The 17,211-nt window shown below is 42.2% G+C and overlaps 2 protein-coding genes across 12 annotated transcripts in view; one reads left to right on the top strand and one right to left on the bottom strand.

The window, feature by feature from the left end:
• LOC109422828 (sex determination protein fruitless) overlaps window positions 1-17,211 on the bottom strand; it is an 883,045-nt gene that overhangs the window by 427,660 nt on the left and 438,174 nt on the right. The window contains exon 1 of one of the 11 annotated variants that reach the window (XM_062845502.1): window positions 15,117-15,497. The exons of the other annotated variants lie outside the window; for them this stretch is intronic. The gene's annotated coding sequence lies outside the window, so the exon portion shown is untranslated. Of the gene's footprint in view, window positions 1-15,116; window positions 15,498-17,211 lie in introns of those variants that run through there. 11 annotated transcript variants of the gene reach the window in all.
• On the top strand, window positions 17-5,157 carry LOC134285193 (uncharacterized). Its single transcript, XM_062845492.1, has 2 exons — window positions 17-4,971; window positions 5,025-5,157. The coding sequence occupies exon 1, from the start codon at window positions 17-19 to the stop codon at window positions 3,689-3,691; it is 3,675 nt and encodes a 1,224-aa protein (XP_062701476.1). The 3' UTR covers window positions 3,692-4,971; window positions 5,025-5,157.

Below are 17,211 nucleotides of genomic sequence, written 5' to 3'. Positions count from 1 at the left end.
ACTGGTTACTCTGAAGATGCGCGCTGGAAGATCATCAGAACCCGTTGCGACAAAGACAAATCTTGGCTGGACAATATACGGAGCTGTCGAGGACCTGCACGAACCGTATCAACACCGTCTTCTGCATATATGTTCTGGCTCGAAAGACAGGGAACTGCACGATATCGTAAAAGATTTCTTCTCTATCGAAAACACCGGAGTGGTAGCAGCACCCGTTGTGGAATCAGAAGATGACCGCCGTGCTCGAGACATTTTGCAGCGAACTACGATTCGCACTTCATCTGGACGTTTTGAAACGGGTCTGCTATGGCGCTACGACTACTTCGAATTTCCGGATAGCAGATCTATGGCAGAGCGGCGTCTCAAGTGCCTGGAGCGAAGATTAGAGAAAAAACCTGAGCTTTACGAAAACGTCAGGCAGCAACTGGCTGCCTATGTATCCAAGGGTTATGCTCATCGTACTACAACGGACGAAGTGGCCGGGTTTGACCCTCGCAGAACCTGGTACCTCCCGCTTGGAGTCGTTGTGAACCCGAACAAACCAGGGAAGATTCGGGTAGTTTGGGATGCTGCGGCAAAGGTGGATGGAGTGTCTTTCAACTCCATGCTTATTAAGGGACCAGATATGCTCGCGTCTCTCCCGGCAGTTCTTCAGCGTTTCCGGCAGCGTCAAATAGCGGTGACAGGCGATATTAAGGAAATGTTTCACCAAATTTCAATACGCCCCGAGGATCGTCAAAGTCAACTCTTTCTGTGGAGAGATAAGCCATCTGATGGAATTCAGACCTATGTTATGAACGCCGCTACATTTGGCTCGACATGTTCACCATGTTCTGCACAATATATCAAAAATCGAAACGCCGAAGAATGGAAGAACGACTTCCCGGAAGCCGCAGATGCCATAATCCATAACCACTACGTGGATGATTACTTGGATAGTATGGATTCCGTGGAAGAAGCAGCAACGACCGCAATAGCAGTGAAGACGGTACACGCTAAGGCCGGGTTTGAGATTAGAAGCTGGCTCTCGAATTCGGAGGAGGTCGTTAGACAGGTCGGGGACGGTAGCCCTCAAGATGTCTCCAAAAGCATTGCAGTAGATAAATCAACCGACACCGAAAGGGTCTTAGGGATGCTGTGGCAGCCATCAAGCGATGTATTCACCTTTCAAACGCGGTTTCGGGACGGTATCTCGAAGCTTATCGAATGCACGATCGTTCCAACCAAACGTGAAGTTTTGAAGGTTGTAATGAGCCTTTTTGACCCACTAGGTCTAGTATCCGCCTTTGTGGTACATGGAAAATGTATTATCCAGGATATATGGAGGTGCAACATTGGCTGGGACGAGAAGATCCCCGAACAGATCTTCATTCGCTGGTGTCGCTGGGTGAACGTACTGAAAGAGCTGGATAGCATAAGGATTCCACGGTGTTACTTCTCCAACTATTCCCCGATGAGTTTGGACACGCTGGAACTGCACGTGTTTGTAGATGCTAGCGAGGAAGCCTACGCCTGTGTTGGCTATTTCCGTATAGTTGATCGTGGTCTGGTACGTTGTGCGTTAGTGTCCGCAAAATCGAAGGTCGCCCCCATTAAACCTCTATCAATACCTCGGTTGGAACTGCAAGCAGCGGTCATAGGAAGCAGATTAGTGAAATCGATTCAAGAAAACCACACGCTCCCGATACGTCGCCGTGTCATCTGGAGTGATTCCAGTACAGTCTTGTCGTGGATACAGTCGGACCAGCGGAAATATCGGCAATTTGTGGCGGTTAGAGTCAGCGAGATCCTGGACGAAACTTGCGTATCCGAATGGCGCTGGGTACCAACACGCCTAAACGTAGCCGACGAAGCAACGAAATGGACAAAAGGACCAAACTTCGACGCGAATAGCCGGTGGTTTATCGGGCCTGAGTTTCTGTATCTGGACGAATCGGAGTGGCCGACGAAAACTCTCCCACTAGGAGACACTGCTGAAGAACTACGTGCTGTACATGCCCACCATCGGAAGATATCCGAACCCATCATCAAATACGAAAGGTTCTCCAAATGGGAGAGATTACTACGAACAACTGCGTTCTTGCTCAGATACACCAGTAACATAAGAAACTTATCCCGTGGTAAAAATGCTGAGCTTAACATCGTTTTGTCGCAACAAGAACTACAACGGGCAGAAGAGTTTCTGTGGCATTCTGTACAAAAAGAAGCCTATCCCGATGAACTAATCGCTCTCGAAAAACGGAAGTTACAGTCAAACTCAGCGAAATTGGAAACAACTAGCCCCCTTCGGAAGCTGTCCCCTTTCATCGGAGAATCAGGAGTGATAAGACAGGATGGACGGATCGGTAACGCCGTTTATGTATCATACGATGCGAGGTTCCCGATAATTCTTCCGAAAAACCATTACGTGACTGGATTAGTCTTGGATTACTACCATCGTCGGTACGGCCACGGCAACGTGGAAACAACTGTGAATGAAATTCGACAGAAGTTCCATATTTCTAATTTGCGCACAGAAATTCGCAAACAGATACGGAAGTGCAACTGGTGTGCCGTCTACAAAGCAGTTCCCCAAGCTCCAAAAATGGCACCTCTCCCCGATTCAAGGATAACTCCGTATATTCGACCTTTCTCGTTTGTCGGAGTTGATTATTGCGGTCCGTACTTCATCAGAGTCGGACGTAGCAACGTAAAAAGATGGATAGCTTTATTTGTCTGTCAAACCGTGAGAGCGATTCATCTGGAGGTTGTCAGCAGCTTATCGACAGAGTCCTGCAAAATGGCTGTACGAAGGTTTATCGCGAGAAGAGGCGCTCCACAAAGGATCTTCAGCGATCAAGGAACCAATTTTCACGGCGCAAGGAAGGAGTTGATTCAAGAGATAGCTGGGATCAACGGGAAACTAGCCGAAACTTTCACCAACAGCAACACTCAGTGGATTCTCAACCCGCCAGCCGCCCCACACATGGGAGGATCGTGGGAACGATTAGTACGTTCAGTGAAGACTGGACTAGCTGTGCTCTCAACAAGCAGAAACCCGGACGAGGAGACATTTGGAACCGTAGTAGCTGAGGTGGAAGCCATAGTCAACTCTAGGCCTTTGACACATGTTCCACTGGATTCCGAAGATGACGAAGCGCTCACACCTAATCATTTTGTGATGCTTAGCTCCAGCGGTGTGGTTCAGCCTGCCAAACTTCCTATCACATCGAAAGTGTCTCTCAAAACTAATTGGGGGCACGCGCAACATCTGCTGGATCTCTTCTGGTCCAGATGGATCAGGGAATATCTACCGAACATCAGAGGCCGTACCAAGTGGTTCGAAGACTCCCCACCGATAAAACCTGGCGATTTAGTGATTGTAGTAGAGGAAGGTATGCGGAATAGTTGGGCCCGAGGCAAAGTTGTTAGAATATATCCAGGAAAAGATGGCAGAGTTCGGGTCGCTGATGTTCAAATCAACGGTAAAGTTCTTCAGAGACCGGTAGCCAAATTGGCGGTGATCCAGGTACAAAGTTGCGATACTGCTGGAGGGACCTCCCAGCAATACGGGTCGGGGATTGTTGGCAACGATCACTCGGTGTATACCGGCCTTGAAGCAACCATGAATTCTCGCAGGGATAAGGCTGTGACAGTGACATTGACAGGTACAGATGACAGGACAACTGACAATGACATTGACAAAGCATAAATAATAACCAACGTATCGACCGATAGCACATGCACAAATTAAAATCTTAGTCTAATTTCTAAATGTTTAAATTGAAAAATTATTGAATTTGTATCTTAAACGTTACATACATAAAACTCGTTCGACAAAGACTGACACATTGAACTTTCACACGTGAATTGGATTAAAATTTCTTAAAGCATTCTCACATCAACTCTGGGTTTGCTAAAGAAGATCCGAAAGTTCACCGAAGTTTTCACTGTCAGCAACACCTATGGTCCGTGGGAAATTTTACAGATTGACTTCTTCACTGACAAAGAGTTTGGATTTGGAGAATTTCTCGTGATCGTCGACACATACTCGCGTTATTTGCACGTCATAGAGATGAAACACATGGATGCAGATTCCACAATCACGGCTCTGCACAAAATCTTCGCCGACTGGGGTTATCCTTTGGTGCTGCAAAGTGATAATGGCCCCCCTTTTCAAAGCGATAAATTCGTACAGACCTGGGAAAATAAAGGGATCAAGATCCGCAAATCGATTCCTCTTTGCCCACAATCCAACGGAGCTGTTGAAAGGCAAAACGAAGGGATAAAGCGAGCATTGTCAGCCTCTAAATTGGATGGAGTAAATTGGAGACAAGCCCTGAACAAATACGTGCACATGCACAATAAAGTACGGCCACTCACTCGTCTGGGAGTAACGCCATTCGAGCTGTTAGTTGGCTGGAAATTCCGAGGAACATTCCCTGGATTATGGAAGACTCAAGCATCGCCAGAACTGGACCGTGAAGATATCAGAGAGAAGGATGCGTATTCGAAGCTCGAAAGCAAGAAGAATGCAGATTTTCGAAGAAATGCCAAAGATTCGGACCTCGCAGTTGGAGATAAAGTCATCTTAACGCAAACCAAGCGAAATAAGTCAGATTCAAATTTCAATCCTGAAAAGTTCACGGTTATAGCACGAGATGGAGCCAAACTTGTAGTAAAAAGCAGCCGAGGAGTGATTTATTCAAGGAACGTAGGGGATGCTAAGAGGGCCATCCAAGATTGCGAAGACCACTGTCAGGAAAATTCTGATAACTTTCAAAGTTTTGCTGGCATTCCCAGTAATGATGCAGTGTCAGAAAAAGGTGAAATATTTTCTTAATTTTATTATTCAAGGATTCAGCTTATTATCTAATTTTCAAGGTGGTAACATTTCGAAACACTCTGAGAGCGTGGACAAAAGATTCGAAGCAGCTCAAAATATGGATCTTCAGCAAACATATCCAAATATCGATAAAGATAGAAACATTGGTAAGTTAAAACAAATAACTAAGAATAAATCTACTGAGTTTTACTTTCTACAGATGGATCGTCGAATGTTGATGTACCTGGAGGTCAATCCAAGGGAGGCAGCGCCGTAGTGCCAATGCCACGGCCGCAACGAGAGAAGCGGCTGCCAAGCAAGCTGAAAGACATGGTGTTGTACAACATATATGACTAAAATAAGCGGAACGAGGAAAATCAATATCAAATAATAAATTAAATTGTTGATTGATGTCATAGCTATTATTTTAACTTAATGTAAGTCAATACATCAACAAAGAAATAAGAATGATTTATTAACAATTAGTTCATCGGTAATAAAGAAAACCATGTATATAAAAAAAAAAAGTAATAAAATAATAAAATAAAACACATAATTCATCATTTCATGAGAGTAGAGGAGGAGGGGATTGTAGTATATGAGATTGACAATTGTAAAAATGTACAAATAAAATGTAAAGCATTGAAAACAACTGTTGTGGAATTCACAGAATGAAAACCTATCACAAACTGTCTGAAAGAAAGCCATCGGGATAATGTCTGTTGTTTGTGCTCCGCCCATCGGTAATTGAAAAAAAAAAAAAAAAAAAACTTCACCGTCTGCTTTTGCTTCCCACCCCGCCGAGCCGAGACTCACTTCGAGCGCCCACCCACTGTGTACTAGTCTGGACATTGGATTGAATAAAACGAACTGCGCGAAGCGCATTTCATTCATTCTTCCATCGGACACGGAGCGTGCAACACACTAAGAGTTGGATCGAGCTGACGGTAGCAGCGAGGCTTTGAAAAATTCTCTCGCTGTTACTTCCCACCCCGCCGGGCCGAGGCTCAATCCGAGCGCCCACTGAGCGTGCGCCTGTCCGGGCATTGGACTGAATAAAACGAACTGCGCGAAGCGCATTTCATTCATTCTTCCATCGGACACGGAGCGTGCAACACACTAAGAGTTGGATCGAGCTGACGGTAGCAGCGAGGCTTTGAAAAATTCTCTCGCTGTTACTTCCCACCCCGCCGGGCCGAGGCTCACACCCAGAGCGCCATTTCCTCGATTCGTGAGTTTTCTTGCGACAGTCATCCGACCCAGTTGATAGCTGGGCAAACGATCAGAATGGACTCGTCAGATGTCGGTCGCGACAATATGGTAGCTATTTTTTCGAGAATTGTTTACGGTTAATTGAGAGTGCCAATTCTGCTTAATCAGTATATTTTCTTTGATACTATAGAATACACTTGGCTGTTTTGGGGATTTTTAGTGTTTCTTGGGTTTCCAAAGGCTTTTAGGAACGTTTTTAAGGTGTTCATGGAGTTTCATGGACGTTTTAGGGGATTTCAGGGAAATTCCAGGGGGCTCAAGGACTAAGAAACACCACATTTGACCTGAAACCAATTGGTGCAACAAATTAAAGAAATATCTATTGATTTGACATTGATTTGACTCTGCCTTGACATTGAAAAAAACTAAAATTAAGCCAAATTCAACAAACAGCTGTTGGCTCCCAGGACCCCACAGGATAGGACGGACAACCTGACCGGCATACAACCCCCTTCCCCCGGTGAGCGGTGGGCCTCTCGGGCCCACATCACCGGCACCATAAACCGAAGGAAAACGGACAGCAGCAAACAAAATCTTTGACAAAAATGAAATGTATTTTTTCTCCCCGGGGGCCCCCTCTGGGCCCTCACATACCCGAATGATATGTAAACTGCCAGACTTTGTAGCTTTTTACCAGGTGAGCCCCTCTGGCTCACCTTTCTCAGGAAAGAGACGAACCAGCCAAGGGCTGAAAGTCTCTCTAATAAAGACAAATCAATCAACAAACAGCTGTTCTGAAACTTACCTAAATACTCCCAAAATCCCTTATAACACCCGGATATCCCATAAAACATCCTTTATACCCCCTGCCATTCTTTTTAAGCGTTGCATATTTAAACCATTCCAGGAGGATTCCAGGGGTTTCAGTTGCTTTACATGGGCTCCAGGACCAAGAAGCACCACAACTGCCCTGAACTATTTGATTGAAGCGCCACATTCATGGAACAGTTGCCCTGAAACTTACCTGAAATGCTCCCACAATCCCTTAAAACATGCCTGAAATCTTCCTCCTGCCAATTCCTGCAAGCGCTTTAAAAACTGCTTGGGATCCCTTAAAACCAGGGAGGGAGCAGGCACGTCAAACTCGAACAGACTACGCCTATCGTGCATGGAGCAAGCCAACTCAAACAACACAATGCGATTTCGCGGGCCATCCCTATTGCTAACACAAACAAATTTCCAAGCAAGATTCGATCAGGCACAGGTTGCGTTGCGTTGCCAATCGACAGTAACACACACGAAAAAGATGAGCAGTAGGCCAGTTTTGCCGCTTGGGGACCCCCTGCTTGAAATGCCCCTGAAACTTCTTTAAACGGTCTGAAACATCTTTAAACATCTATCACGCCGAGGACCTGGGTTCGAATCCCACTCCCGACAAACTCGCAAAATGTGAGTTCTTCCTTCGGAAGGGAAGTAAAGCGTGGGTCCCGAGATGAACTAGCCTAGGGCTAAAAATCTCGTTAATACAGATAAAAAAAAATCTTTAAACATTTCTGAAGTTCGCCTAAAACACTCTTTGGTGCTCTGCAAACCCATTGAAACGGCCAACCTATGAAAACGCTCCTATGAATCCTGAAACGCATCTGATGCTCAGCTTTAAGTTTCCTGGAAATGTCTTAAAACGTCTTCCTGACCACTTGGATCCTCTTGAAACGTCGTGAAAGATCCCTTGAACTCATTCAAACGCTCTGCAATCACCTTAAGTTCCCTCAAAACGCCCCTGAAGCCTCTGAAACGCTCCCGAAACCCCTAAACTCTCATGGAACGTCATGAAAACCTCTTTAAACGCCGCTTTAGAAACGCAACTTAAACTTCCGAAAACACCCTGAAACCGCCTGAAACTCTCTAAAACACTACAGAAACCACATTGAATACTCTGAAACGATTCCAAAGTTCTCGGCGGGATTTCTTCTGGAGTTTCTTCCAGTCTGTCTCTTAGCTGGTAAATAGGATTACTTCCTGTAATTTGTGCAGGATTTGCATCCAAGCCTTCTGTAGTAGCTTACCCCAGGTAAAAGCTTTTGAACTCTTCCGAGATCTCTTCTGTATTTCCACTCGTCAGTTTCTTAGAGGCTTTCCAAAGACTTACTTGAAGTTCCCGCATGAATTCTCCTAGCATTTACTCTGCAAAGTATTTCAGGAATACTTTCAAGATTTTTTCTCGCCATTTAACATGAATGTTTTCTGGTAGTTCTACCTTCTGGTAGTTCTACCAGCGTTTGTCCTGGAGTGTCTTCAATCGTTGCTCCCGGGACCTCCACCTTGAATTTCTCACGTGAGTTGGCCAGAATTTCTGCTGAGCTTTTTCCGATAATTCGTTAGAAGGTGTTACCACTAGGTTTCCCGAAAAAACACTACGGAAAAATCCCGCGAAGAGCATCGGAAGTAACTTTAAAAAAAAAAACTCCCGGAAAGAGCTCCGTGATAACCAAAAATATCTCGAGGAAGAAGTCTCGCAATGGGCATTTTCTTAAAGGTTTTCCCAAGAGATTGTGGGATGTCTTTTATAGCTATTGCCGATTCCTTCCAGAGTTTTTCGTGTTGTTATTTAATCAGTATTCTGTCCAAGCTTTCTTTTGCAATACCTCACAAGAAATTCAAAAGGTTATCTGAATTTCACGAGGAACTTCAACAGGAAAACCTCCGAATGAGCTGATAGAAGAGTCTTGGAATGGCATTTCTTTTACAGTTTTTCCTAAGATTCGTCACAAAGTTACTTCGTGAATTTCTCACGGAATTGCTCAAATCATGATATTTCCTAGATTTTTAACGAGTTTTCTCCCGGTATTCCTCATAAGAAATTCAGAAGGTTATTTCAGTGTCCCAAGAAAACCTTCACGAGAAATCCTGGGAAGAGCTTCTGAAGTAATTTTGAGAAAATTGCCGAAGAGAGTTCCGAGCAAACTTTCACGAGGAACTTTAGGAGACATCCCAGGGTGACGATTCCAGGGGAAGCTCTGAAAGATCCCAGAAAAATCTCGAAGATAAATCAGAAGAGGATAACTGTAATGAATCTCAGAAAAAAAACTTCTAGAGAATAAACTGCAAGCATTTTGGGAGAAAATTCTGGAAAAAAACTCAGCAAAAGTATAGAAGATGGCCTTGCAAAAACTCCTGCAGAAATATCGGGAGTAACTCCAAGAGAAACCTTTAGATAAATAACTGTAGAAACTTTAGAGCTCCGTGCAAAGTCTCACGAGGAATTTAAGGAGGAATCCCGGAATGAAGTTTTAGAGAAATTCTGGAATTAACTCTGGCAGAGATTCCGGGGTAAACTCTACCGAATCGTAGGTAAACCTCGAAGAGAAACCACAGAAAGATCACCGTAATGAATCTCAGAAAGAACTTCTAAAAAACCGCTGCAAGCATCGTGGGAGGCAATTCTGCAAAAAAAAGCTATGGGGAAATTCTGAGAACAACACTGAAAGAAAACCGTGACAAAACTTCTTTAGAAATATCGGGAGTAGCTCCAAGTGATAAGTAGAAACTCCCGTAGAATTCCGTGCGAAACTGAGAGGCATCCCTAAAAAAACTCCGGAAGCTATCCAGGAAACACCTGTAGAAATCCCGGACAAACTCTGGAAGAAATCCCTAAAAAAGTCTTGTGAAGAAATAACAGGAGAAACCACATGCTCTGGAAAAACCTTTGAAAGAAGTTATAGGATAAATACCTGCAGAGACTCTTGGCGAATCAGAGGTATTCTAGACGAAATGTCGTTGGGAATTCACGATCAAGCACAGGAAATTCTTCTAGACGAAATCTCAGGAAAACATGGTAGGAACCCACTGAAAGCGTTCTTGCAGAACCATTTTATATTTCTCGGGGAATGAAGATCAAAAAAAAAATTGCTCAGACGCTGCGAATGTCAGGCACAATTATTTCTCCAGGAATTTCGTCAAGGGATTTTTTTCTGAAATGCCTTCGAGGATTCCTCCCGGATTTACTCCCAGCATTTCCTTTGATACTTCTTCTTGAATTCCGTATGGAGGTACTTCTTAATTCCCACCAAGATTCATTCCGCGTATCCTTAAAGGATTTTATAGCAACGCTTGCTGAGACTCTATTACAAGTTCTTTCCAGGCTCCCTCCTTGAAAAACTTCCTGGACTTCTCTCATACTCAGTTTCGTGTTTGAAAGGAATCGCTCAAGAAATTACTGCCATTTGAATTGTCATTTCTTCGCAACTGCGTACTGAGATAGAAGAAAAACGGTTTCTTCGGCGATTCAGGCAAGGAATTTCCCATGCATCAAAACAGGACGAGAAGTTCCTTCTGATCTGCAAACAGCCGGTCAAGATCCACAGGGGGTTACCGCAGGACTACATTCTGGGATATCCTGTTAAGTTTTCCTCGGTATGGTATTCAGAGTACACATTCCGTTACCCGTACTATTTCTTCATAACACATTCCGTGGGATACTCCCCAGAGTTTCTAGGCAGGTTTCTCTTGTAAAATTCATCAGAGGTTCTTACTAGATTTCTCCCGAAGATTTCTAAGGATTTTTTCCCCAAAGAATCACTACGGTAACTCACACGAGTTTCCTACCCTTTTTTTTAGAGTTTCTCTAGGGATCGATCCAATAGTTGCTACTGACGTTTCTGCAAGAGGATTTCTTCGAGGGTTTTTTACGAAACTTTAAAATCTTTTATCCAAGACACCATCACCATCTTAACACAAAATAGACTCAACATCTACATTTGCTTTTTTTGCCTTCATCCTTGCTAAAAACCATCTAAATGTCGTGGGGAGCTCCCACCACGCTTTTTTTTTAATCTGTATGAATAATAATCCACGCCGTGGAACAAAAATACAAGCAATCAGAGCTTCGTGTTTCATCGTGTGTTTCAAGAAAAAGATACGATCGCAGCTATCGTTGAATGTCGTTGATAAAGCCTGGAACAAGGGCTGGCATGAATTGCTTTGGCGTGGTTCGATTCTGTTTTGTTGGACGGCGCTTGTCATTTGATGTGAGGGTCAGTGTGAGTGTCGTAAGGTATTAATCATCTTGAAATTGCGCAACACTGTTCCAGGAGTATTTTGAAGTTCTTTTTGGGATAAACTTTGTTGAACTCTTCTATTATTTTTGATGATTTCTTTTCCACTTTCTTACATTGACTTCTCACGAAGTTCCTTCCCAAATTACTCGGATAACTTCCTGAATTTGTAAGGTGTAGTTCCAAGAGCTCGGATGGAATCTTGGTAAAATTTTAACGCAAGGTAACTCCCTACTCAATTTCACCATGAGAGGCGTCCCAAGAGGAATACTCTGAAAATGTCATGAAGAAACGATTGCTTCCGCAATACCTTCCAAATTTCTTACTAAATCCATCCAGGGTTTTGTTGTTCAGAAATTGGTAGGCCAAGGGCTGAAAGTCTCTTAAATAAAGACAAATCAATCAATCAATCAATCAGAAATTGGATGAAAAATTTCTTCAGAAATTGTTCAAGATATCTATTTAGAAATTTGTTCACAGACTACTTCAGAAAATCGTTCAAAGATTTCTTCAGATATCCATGTACCGTCTACCCTCGTTGGTTTGAACGGCACCTCATGCAAACCAACGGGGTTTATTTTTAATTTGAACTTCTAGTAACCCTGTGGGCATCGAAAAACACACTGATGGTAACCCTTTTTGCTATTTTGTTTTGTGTTCCGTTTCACTCCGTTCCATGAGCAGAATGACGTTTGAACCATTTTTAGTTTGAACGATGTGCAGATCAGCGGGGTCAAATTAAAAAAGTGTTCAGATTAGATGCGGTCAAACCAACGGGGGTAGACTGTAGATGTTTGCAGAAATTTATCTGAAAAATCCTTCGCAAATTCCCCCAGGAACTCCTTCAGAATTTGTCCACACATTCTTTGTAAGAATATCCTATAGAAAAACCTTCACGGATTCTGAAAAAAAAAACAGGATTCATTTGTGAATTTTCTTCAGGGTTAGATTCATCAATTTCTTAAGGGAATCTTGCCGAAATTTCTCAAAAATGTTTAAAGAAAATTTAGCATGAATTTCCTCCTCCTCCTCCTCTCCTCTTCTTGGCGTAACGTCCTCACTGGGACAAAGCCTGCTTCTCAGCTTAGGGTTCTATGAGCACTTCCACAGTTATTAACTGAGAGCTTCCTCTGCCAATGACCATTTTTGCATGTGTATGTCGTGTGGCAGGCACGAAGATACTCTATGCCCAAGGAAGTCAAGGAAATTTCCTTTACGAAAAGATCCTGGACCGACCGGGAATCGAACCCGTCACCCTCAGCATGGTCATGCTGAATACCCGTGCGTTTACCGCCTCGGCTATATGGGCCAGCATGAATTTCCATAGGATCTTAAAAGAAAAACTCAATACATTTTCTTATAAAATCCTACAGTATTTTTTCATAAATTCCTTCAATAAGGATTTTAATAAGTTTTTCAGGTTTTTTTCGAAAAATGATTTGAAGATTGCTCCATTATATCCTCCCATAAATTCATTGAATACCTTTCATGGAATCCTTTAGAATTTTCTACACGAGTTCTTACAGAAATTTCCAGGAATCCCTTCAGAAATTCCTCTATCTTCCTAGAATTTCTTTACTAATTCCAAGATATTTTTCAGAGTTTTCTTCAGAAGTTCCTTCAGAGACTTCTCTAAAAAAAATCTCCTAAAATTCCTTGAAATAACTTCTCTTGATAAAAGTTGCAATAAATTTCGTCATTAATTTCTTTGGAAAACCCTTTAGAGATTCCTTCAAAGGGAATCTGACAACATTGCTGCATGGATTTCTTTGGAAAATTTTCTCAGAATTACTTCAAAATTTTCTCCCGCGAATCATGGTATTGTTTTAGAAAATCCTCACCAAAGTATTCTTGTACTAAACATCTCATTTACTTTCTCAGAAACTTTTAATGGATTGCTTCAGTAAATAATAAATTCTATTTTTTTTTTAATTTTTCAGGGATTCCAGCAAAACTAAAAAATCTCTCAGAATTTCTTCTGCAATTCCTCCAAATACTTCTCCAAAGATTCTTTTAGAAAGTCTGCCATACAGGACTTCTAAAATAGCTTCATGGATTTCCTTAGAAATTCCCCCATTAAATCTTCCAAGTTTTTTTTCAGAATTTGCTCCAGTGATTCCCAAATTCACAAGTTTATCCCAAAGATTCACTCAGAATGCCTTCAAGGAATTCTTGCAGAAATATCTAAAAAGATTCGTTCAGAAAATCATCTTGGAATTCATCTTGTACCGATTTTTCGAATCCTTTAAGCGAATCCTTTTCGAATGAGTGTAATCAGTTTTTTTTTGTCTTTATTAACGTGGCTTTTCGCCCTAGGCGAGTTCGCCACGGGTAATCAGTTATTGTACTATTTCGACTACCACTTGTAATCTTCCTCAGTGTCGCTGACACTTACATGATTTGTACAAAGATTTCCTTATGAATCAATCCGGATATGCCTCTATGTATATACCCAGGAATTCCTCCAAGATTCCTTCCTAGGATACTTTTAGGATTTTTTCCTCAGATACTTTCAGGAATTGCCATAAATGATTCTATTTTTTAAGATGTTTTTTTTTCTCACAAATATTTACAAATGGTGAAGCATATATTTCTCCAGAAACCACACAAGGGATTTTTTATAGTATTTCTCCAGAAATTCTTTAAAAAACTTCTCCAGCTTTTAGGAATTCCACCCGGAGTTTCTTCAGGTTTTCCTCTACGAATATGTTTAGAAAATTTTCAATAAATGTTCTTTGGGCGCAATACTGAAGCTATTTACATGAAGGCCAGCCAGTATAGGAGCACCGAAGTTGTTAAACTTATCAGCTCTGATTTTACCACAGACAAACAGACGTAACACGTGCGAAATTTCCATCGACCACGCTTTTAACGATCATTTTAAATTTTTATAGTTGTGGATTTCACGACCAAAGGCGCGCGCATCGTTTTTCTATGCGTTTTTCACACTAGCGCCTTTTGTTGACGATATGGCACAACACAGTGATTCGTGCAACTTTTCCACCAGGTGATTGTAAACTGGGCGATGGATTTCCATGAAAATCGTTCAAGCTGTTACGTCTGTTTGTCTGTGATTTTACCATGAGAACACTGGATGGAATACCGTGAGAAATTCTGGGGGTCATTTCAGGAAAACGTTGGGATTAAATTTTAGAAGGATTCCTGACAGAATTTCCGACAGGAATTCCCGGAGAAGTCCGAGGATTAATTCAAGTAAGAACTCAGAGAAAATAACCAAGGATAAACTTCTGCAGATGTCTCCAGCGGAACTCGTGCAGAAATATATAGAATCATCTGGAGGAATTCTTTTCTGGAAGCTGGTAATGTTAATTATTCATGGTTTTATTTTAACAGGAATTCACTTGTTTGCATTCGTTTCATAATCGATTCCATTCATGACAATTACGGGATACATTTTTAGCAGAAATCTTCTTTGTTTTAGCAAATGTAGACCGAGTTTTTCTTACTGAAATATGTTTTACTAATAGATTAATTGAACGTGTTTTCAAAATAGTTAGGAAGGTAGTTTTTAACGTAAAATTTGAATAAGTTACAAGCAGTTAATAAAACCAACACACCACCAGCTGTGATGACCATGGTTATATTTTGCCTCTGTTGTTGTTATACGTGTAGTTGTTATATATGAAGAACCGACAAGATTAGATTATTTTTAGCAGGGCACCGTTTCGTTAGTGTGTTTATTTTGGCACAACTGATAATAACTGATGTCCGGCCGCTAGCATGTAAACTGTAACAACAACATGGGCACCCTTCGTAGTTCGTAGATTGGTCAAGTCGTGTTATCAAATTGTTCCTCTAACTGGAGCATTACGGCATCGTTGATAGCGGAGTTCGTGCGGTAACAAGAGCCACGATAGGCTGTTATCTTAAAAATGCAGATCTAATAAAGAAGGGTTTATTACACTATCAAGTGTGTATGGATTCTACTGGACCGTAATCGGACAAGTAGATTACCAACACGTGTGGTGGTCATCCTGCTAGTTAAGGTTACATACAGATACAGTACTATTATTAATCTGACTTACCTATTGATTTGATTGATCCGATTGTGTCCATTGTTCCGAGTGGTGATTAAGTGAGCGTGAAATACACAAAGAATTTAAGTTAGCACATTTTTAGAATATGACAGTACAAAACAAACCCAATCGGGCCATTTTTGGTGGTACGTATTGTGAAATAATGAACCATAAAGGCTCCATCGGTCGTTGCGCATTGTAGCGTTTCATGGTGGCGAAGAAGAATAGGTTTTGGATCATACATGTGAGAAGGGTCGAACGAAACTTTTGCAACCTCAAGCTTTTCCTGGCAATCGCAGACGTATGATGGTGATCGTCGAGGAAACGATAGCAGCTGCAGCGGTGATATTATCTTTCCGTGTCACGATGAAGCCCTTTGGCACTGTACTGTCCCATTTCATTCGTAGAATGAACGCGGTGCTGTTTTGATTATTGTTCAGGAACTGAATATTTCCACGCATTTATGCAAATTCACATCACTTAGGCTTTTAAATACACATGGCCAAACATTTGACCAAACTTGACCAGTGGACAAACATCAGCTTGAAATCGAGCAGATTTCCAGCATTGTCAAACAGATGATTGCTCTTCAGTTCATTCCTTGTCAAACATTTGGCCCTGTGTACTTCAAGTCTCACAGATAGTTCAATCTGTATAGTAAGTGGTGCAAACTAGCACGAATGAAGTGAAAATAGCATAACTCACCTATCCGGATTCCAAGTGTTTCATGGCCTCTCCCGAGTGTTCCGACGCTCTCCAACAAGTTTGGTCCAGGGCCGTTTGTCTCGTAGAGCGTTCTACGTCTGCAGAACTTCACTCCGCTTGGTAGTTCATCGTTGAATCGCGTGCCGTCCGGATTATATGGTCTGGATTGTTGTCCGGAATTGGTACAACGTGTTCCAACTATTGTATCCTTCCAGCTTGAGCGATTGCTGAGAGTTACGATGCGTCGCAATGCTTTGAGGAAAAAGCTTCAGATTGAAAATGTTGTTTCACCCTTCTCACATGGTTCAGATATTCACTGAAGTTGTTGTTGTTGTTGTTGTTTTCTGCTGCAGTTCACTTGAGTGGATTTGTAGTTGGTGGTCTCCATACACTTTGTAATCAATTTTTGTTTTTTCGCTGTTTTTTTTTCGGGGCTCGAAGCAAACGACTGTAGACACAAGTCGTTGAAACACCCAGATCTTTTGTTCTGGTGACACTAGTTTAGAGCATTTTCGCACTCGGTGAGCTGGTGAAGAATTATGTCATGAGTCCGAAACAAACCTTTGCACAAGGGAGGGGTTCTGGGATTACTTCCATTGCTGAAGTTGTGTGTACTAGATGCCCTCCGCCGTCTTCCGTAACAGTTCAAAGGCCCTCCCTTGCCGCCTTTTCTGTGCACGAGTCTGGTCCAAAAACGGTATAAAATCAATGTATAGCAACTTGCTGTGCAACGCTGGCGACTACAATTCGATTTTTTTTTCTAATTTTCATCTCGTTCTTCGTAAATACTTTTCCGATTATGTTGAAAGTTTCACTGTAACCTGTAAACTACTCAAACTTTGTATATTAACTGAAGAATTGTCCCTCGAATTCTGTTTACGTCTAGTCTACGTCTGTTTCGGGCATAACCTGAATTCAATTCCCGGCACTCCTTCTACCTGACACTATGGTCACAGAGAACAGACGACTATCTTCGCTTTCTGCCTTGTGTAAAACTTTGTAACGGTCATATCAGAGTATGTGGTTATGCTCCCGTTGCGTGGCGCTAGCGTTCCATCACTTACATTGTTGTGTTGTCATTTTTGTTTCCAGTGCCCGCCGTTTTTTGGTCGTTTGGCGCTCGTATCGTTTTTTGGGGTAGTATCTTTTAACAATGAACACTGCCATCGTGGGGTCAAATCGACTTTATATGTGGGGCAGTCTCAGTTAGTGGCGTTGAAGTACACTTGAATTCTTTACACACGATTTCGACGTATTTTTGTTCGAACTTAAATGTCTGTTCTCTGTGCTATGGTACATGGACTGCCGTGTATAGCATAGTTGTCCCATGTTCCAAAACAGCAAACTGAGAAGGACGCCTTTTAAGATTCAGCCTTGTTTCTTTCTCTACGAACAAGTG

Source organism: Aedes albopictus, chromosome 1, assembly GCF_035046485.1.
Source record: "Aedes albopictus strain Foshan chromosome 1, AalbF5, whole genome shotgun sequence".
Taxonomy (NCBI): Eukaryota; Metazoa; Arthropoda; class Insecta; order Diptera; family Culicidae; genus Aedes; species Aedes albopictus.
This window is presented reverse-complemented; position numbering and strand designations above follow the sequence as displayed.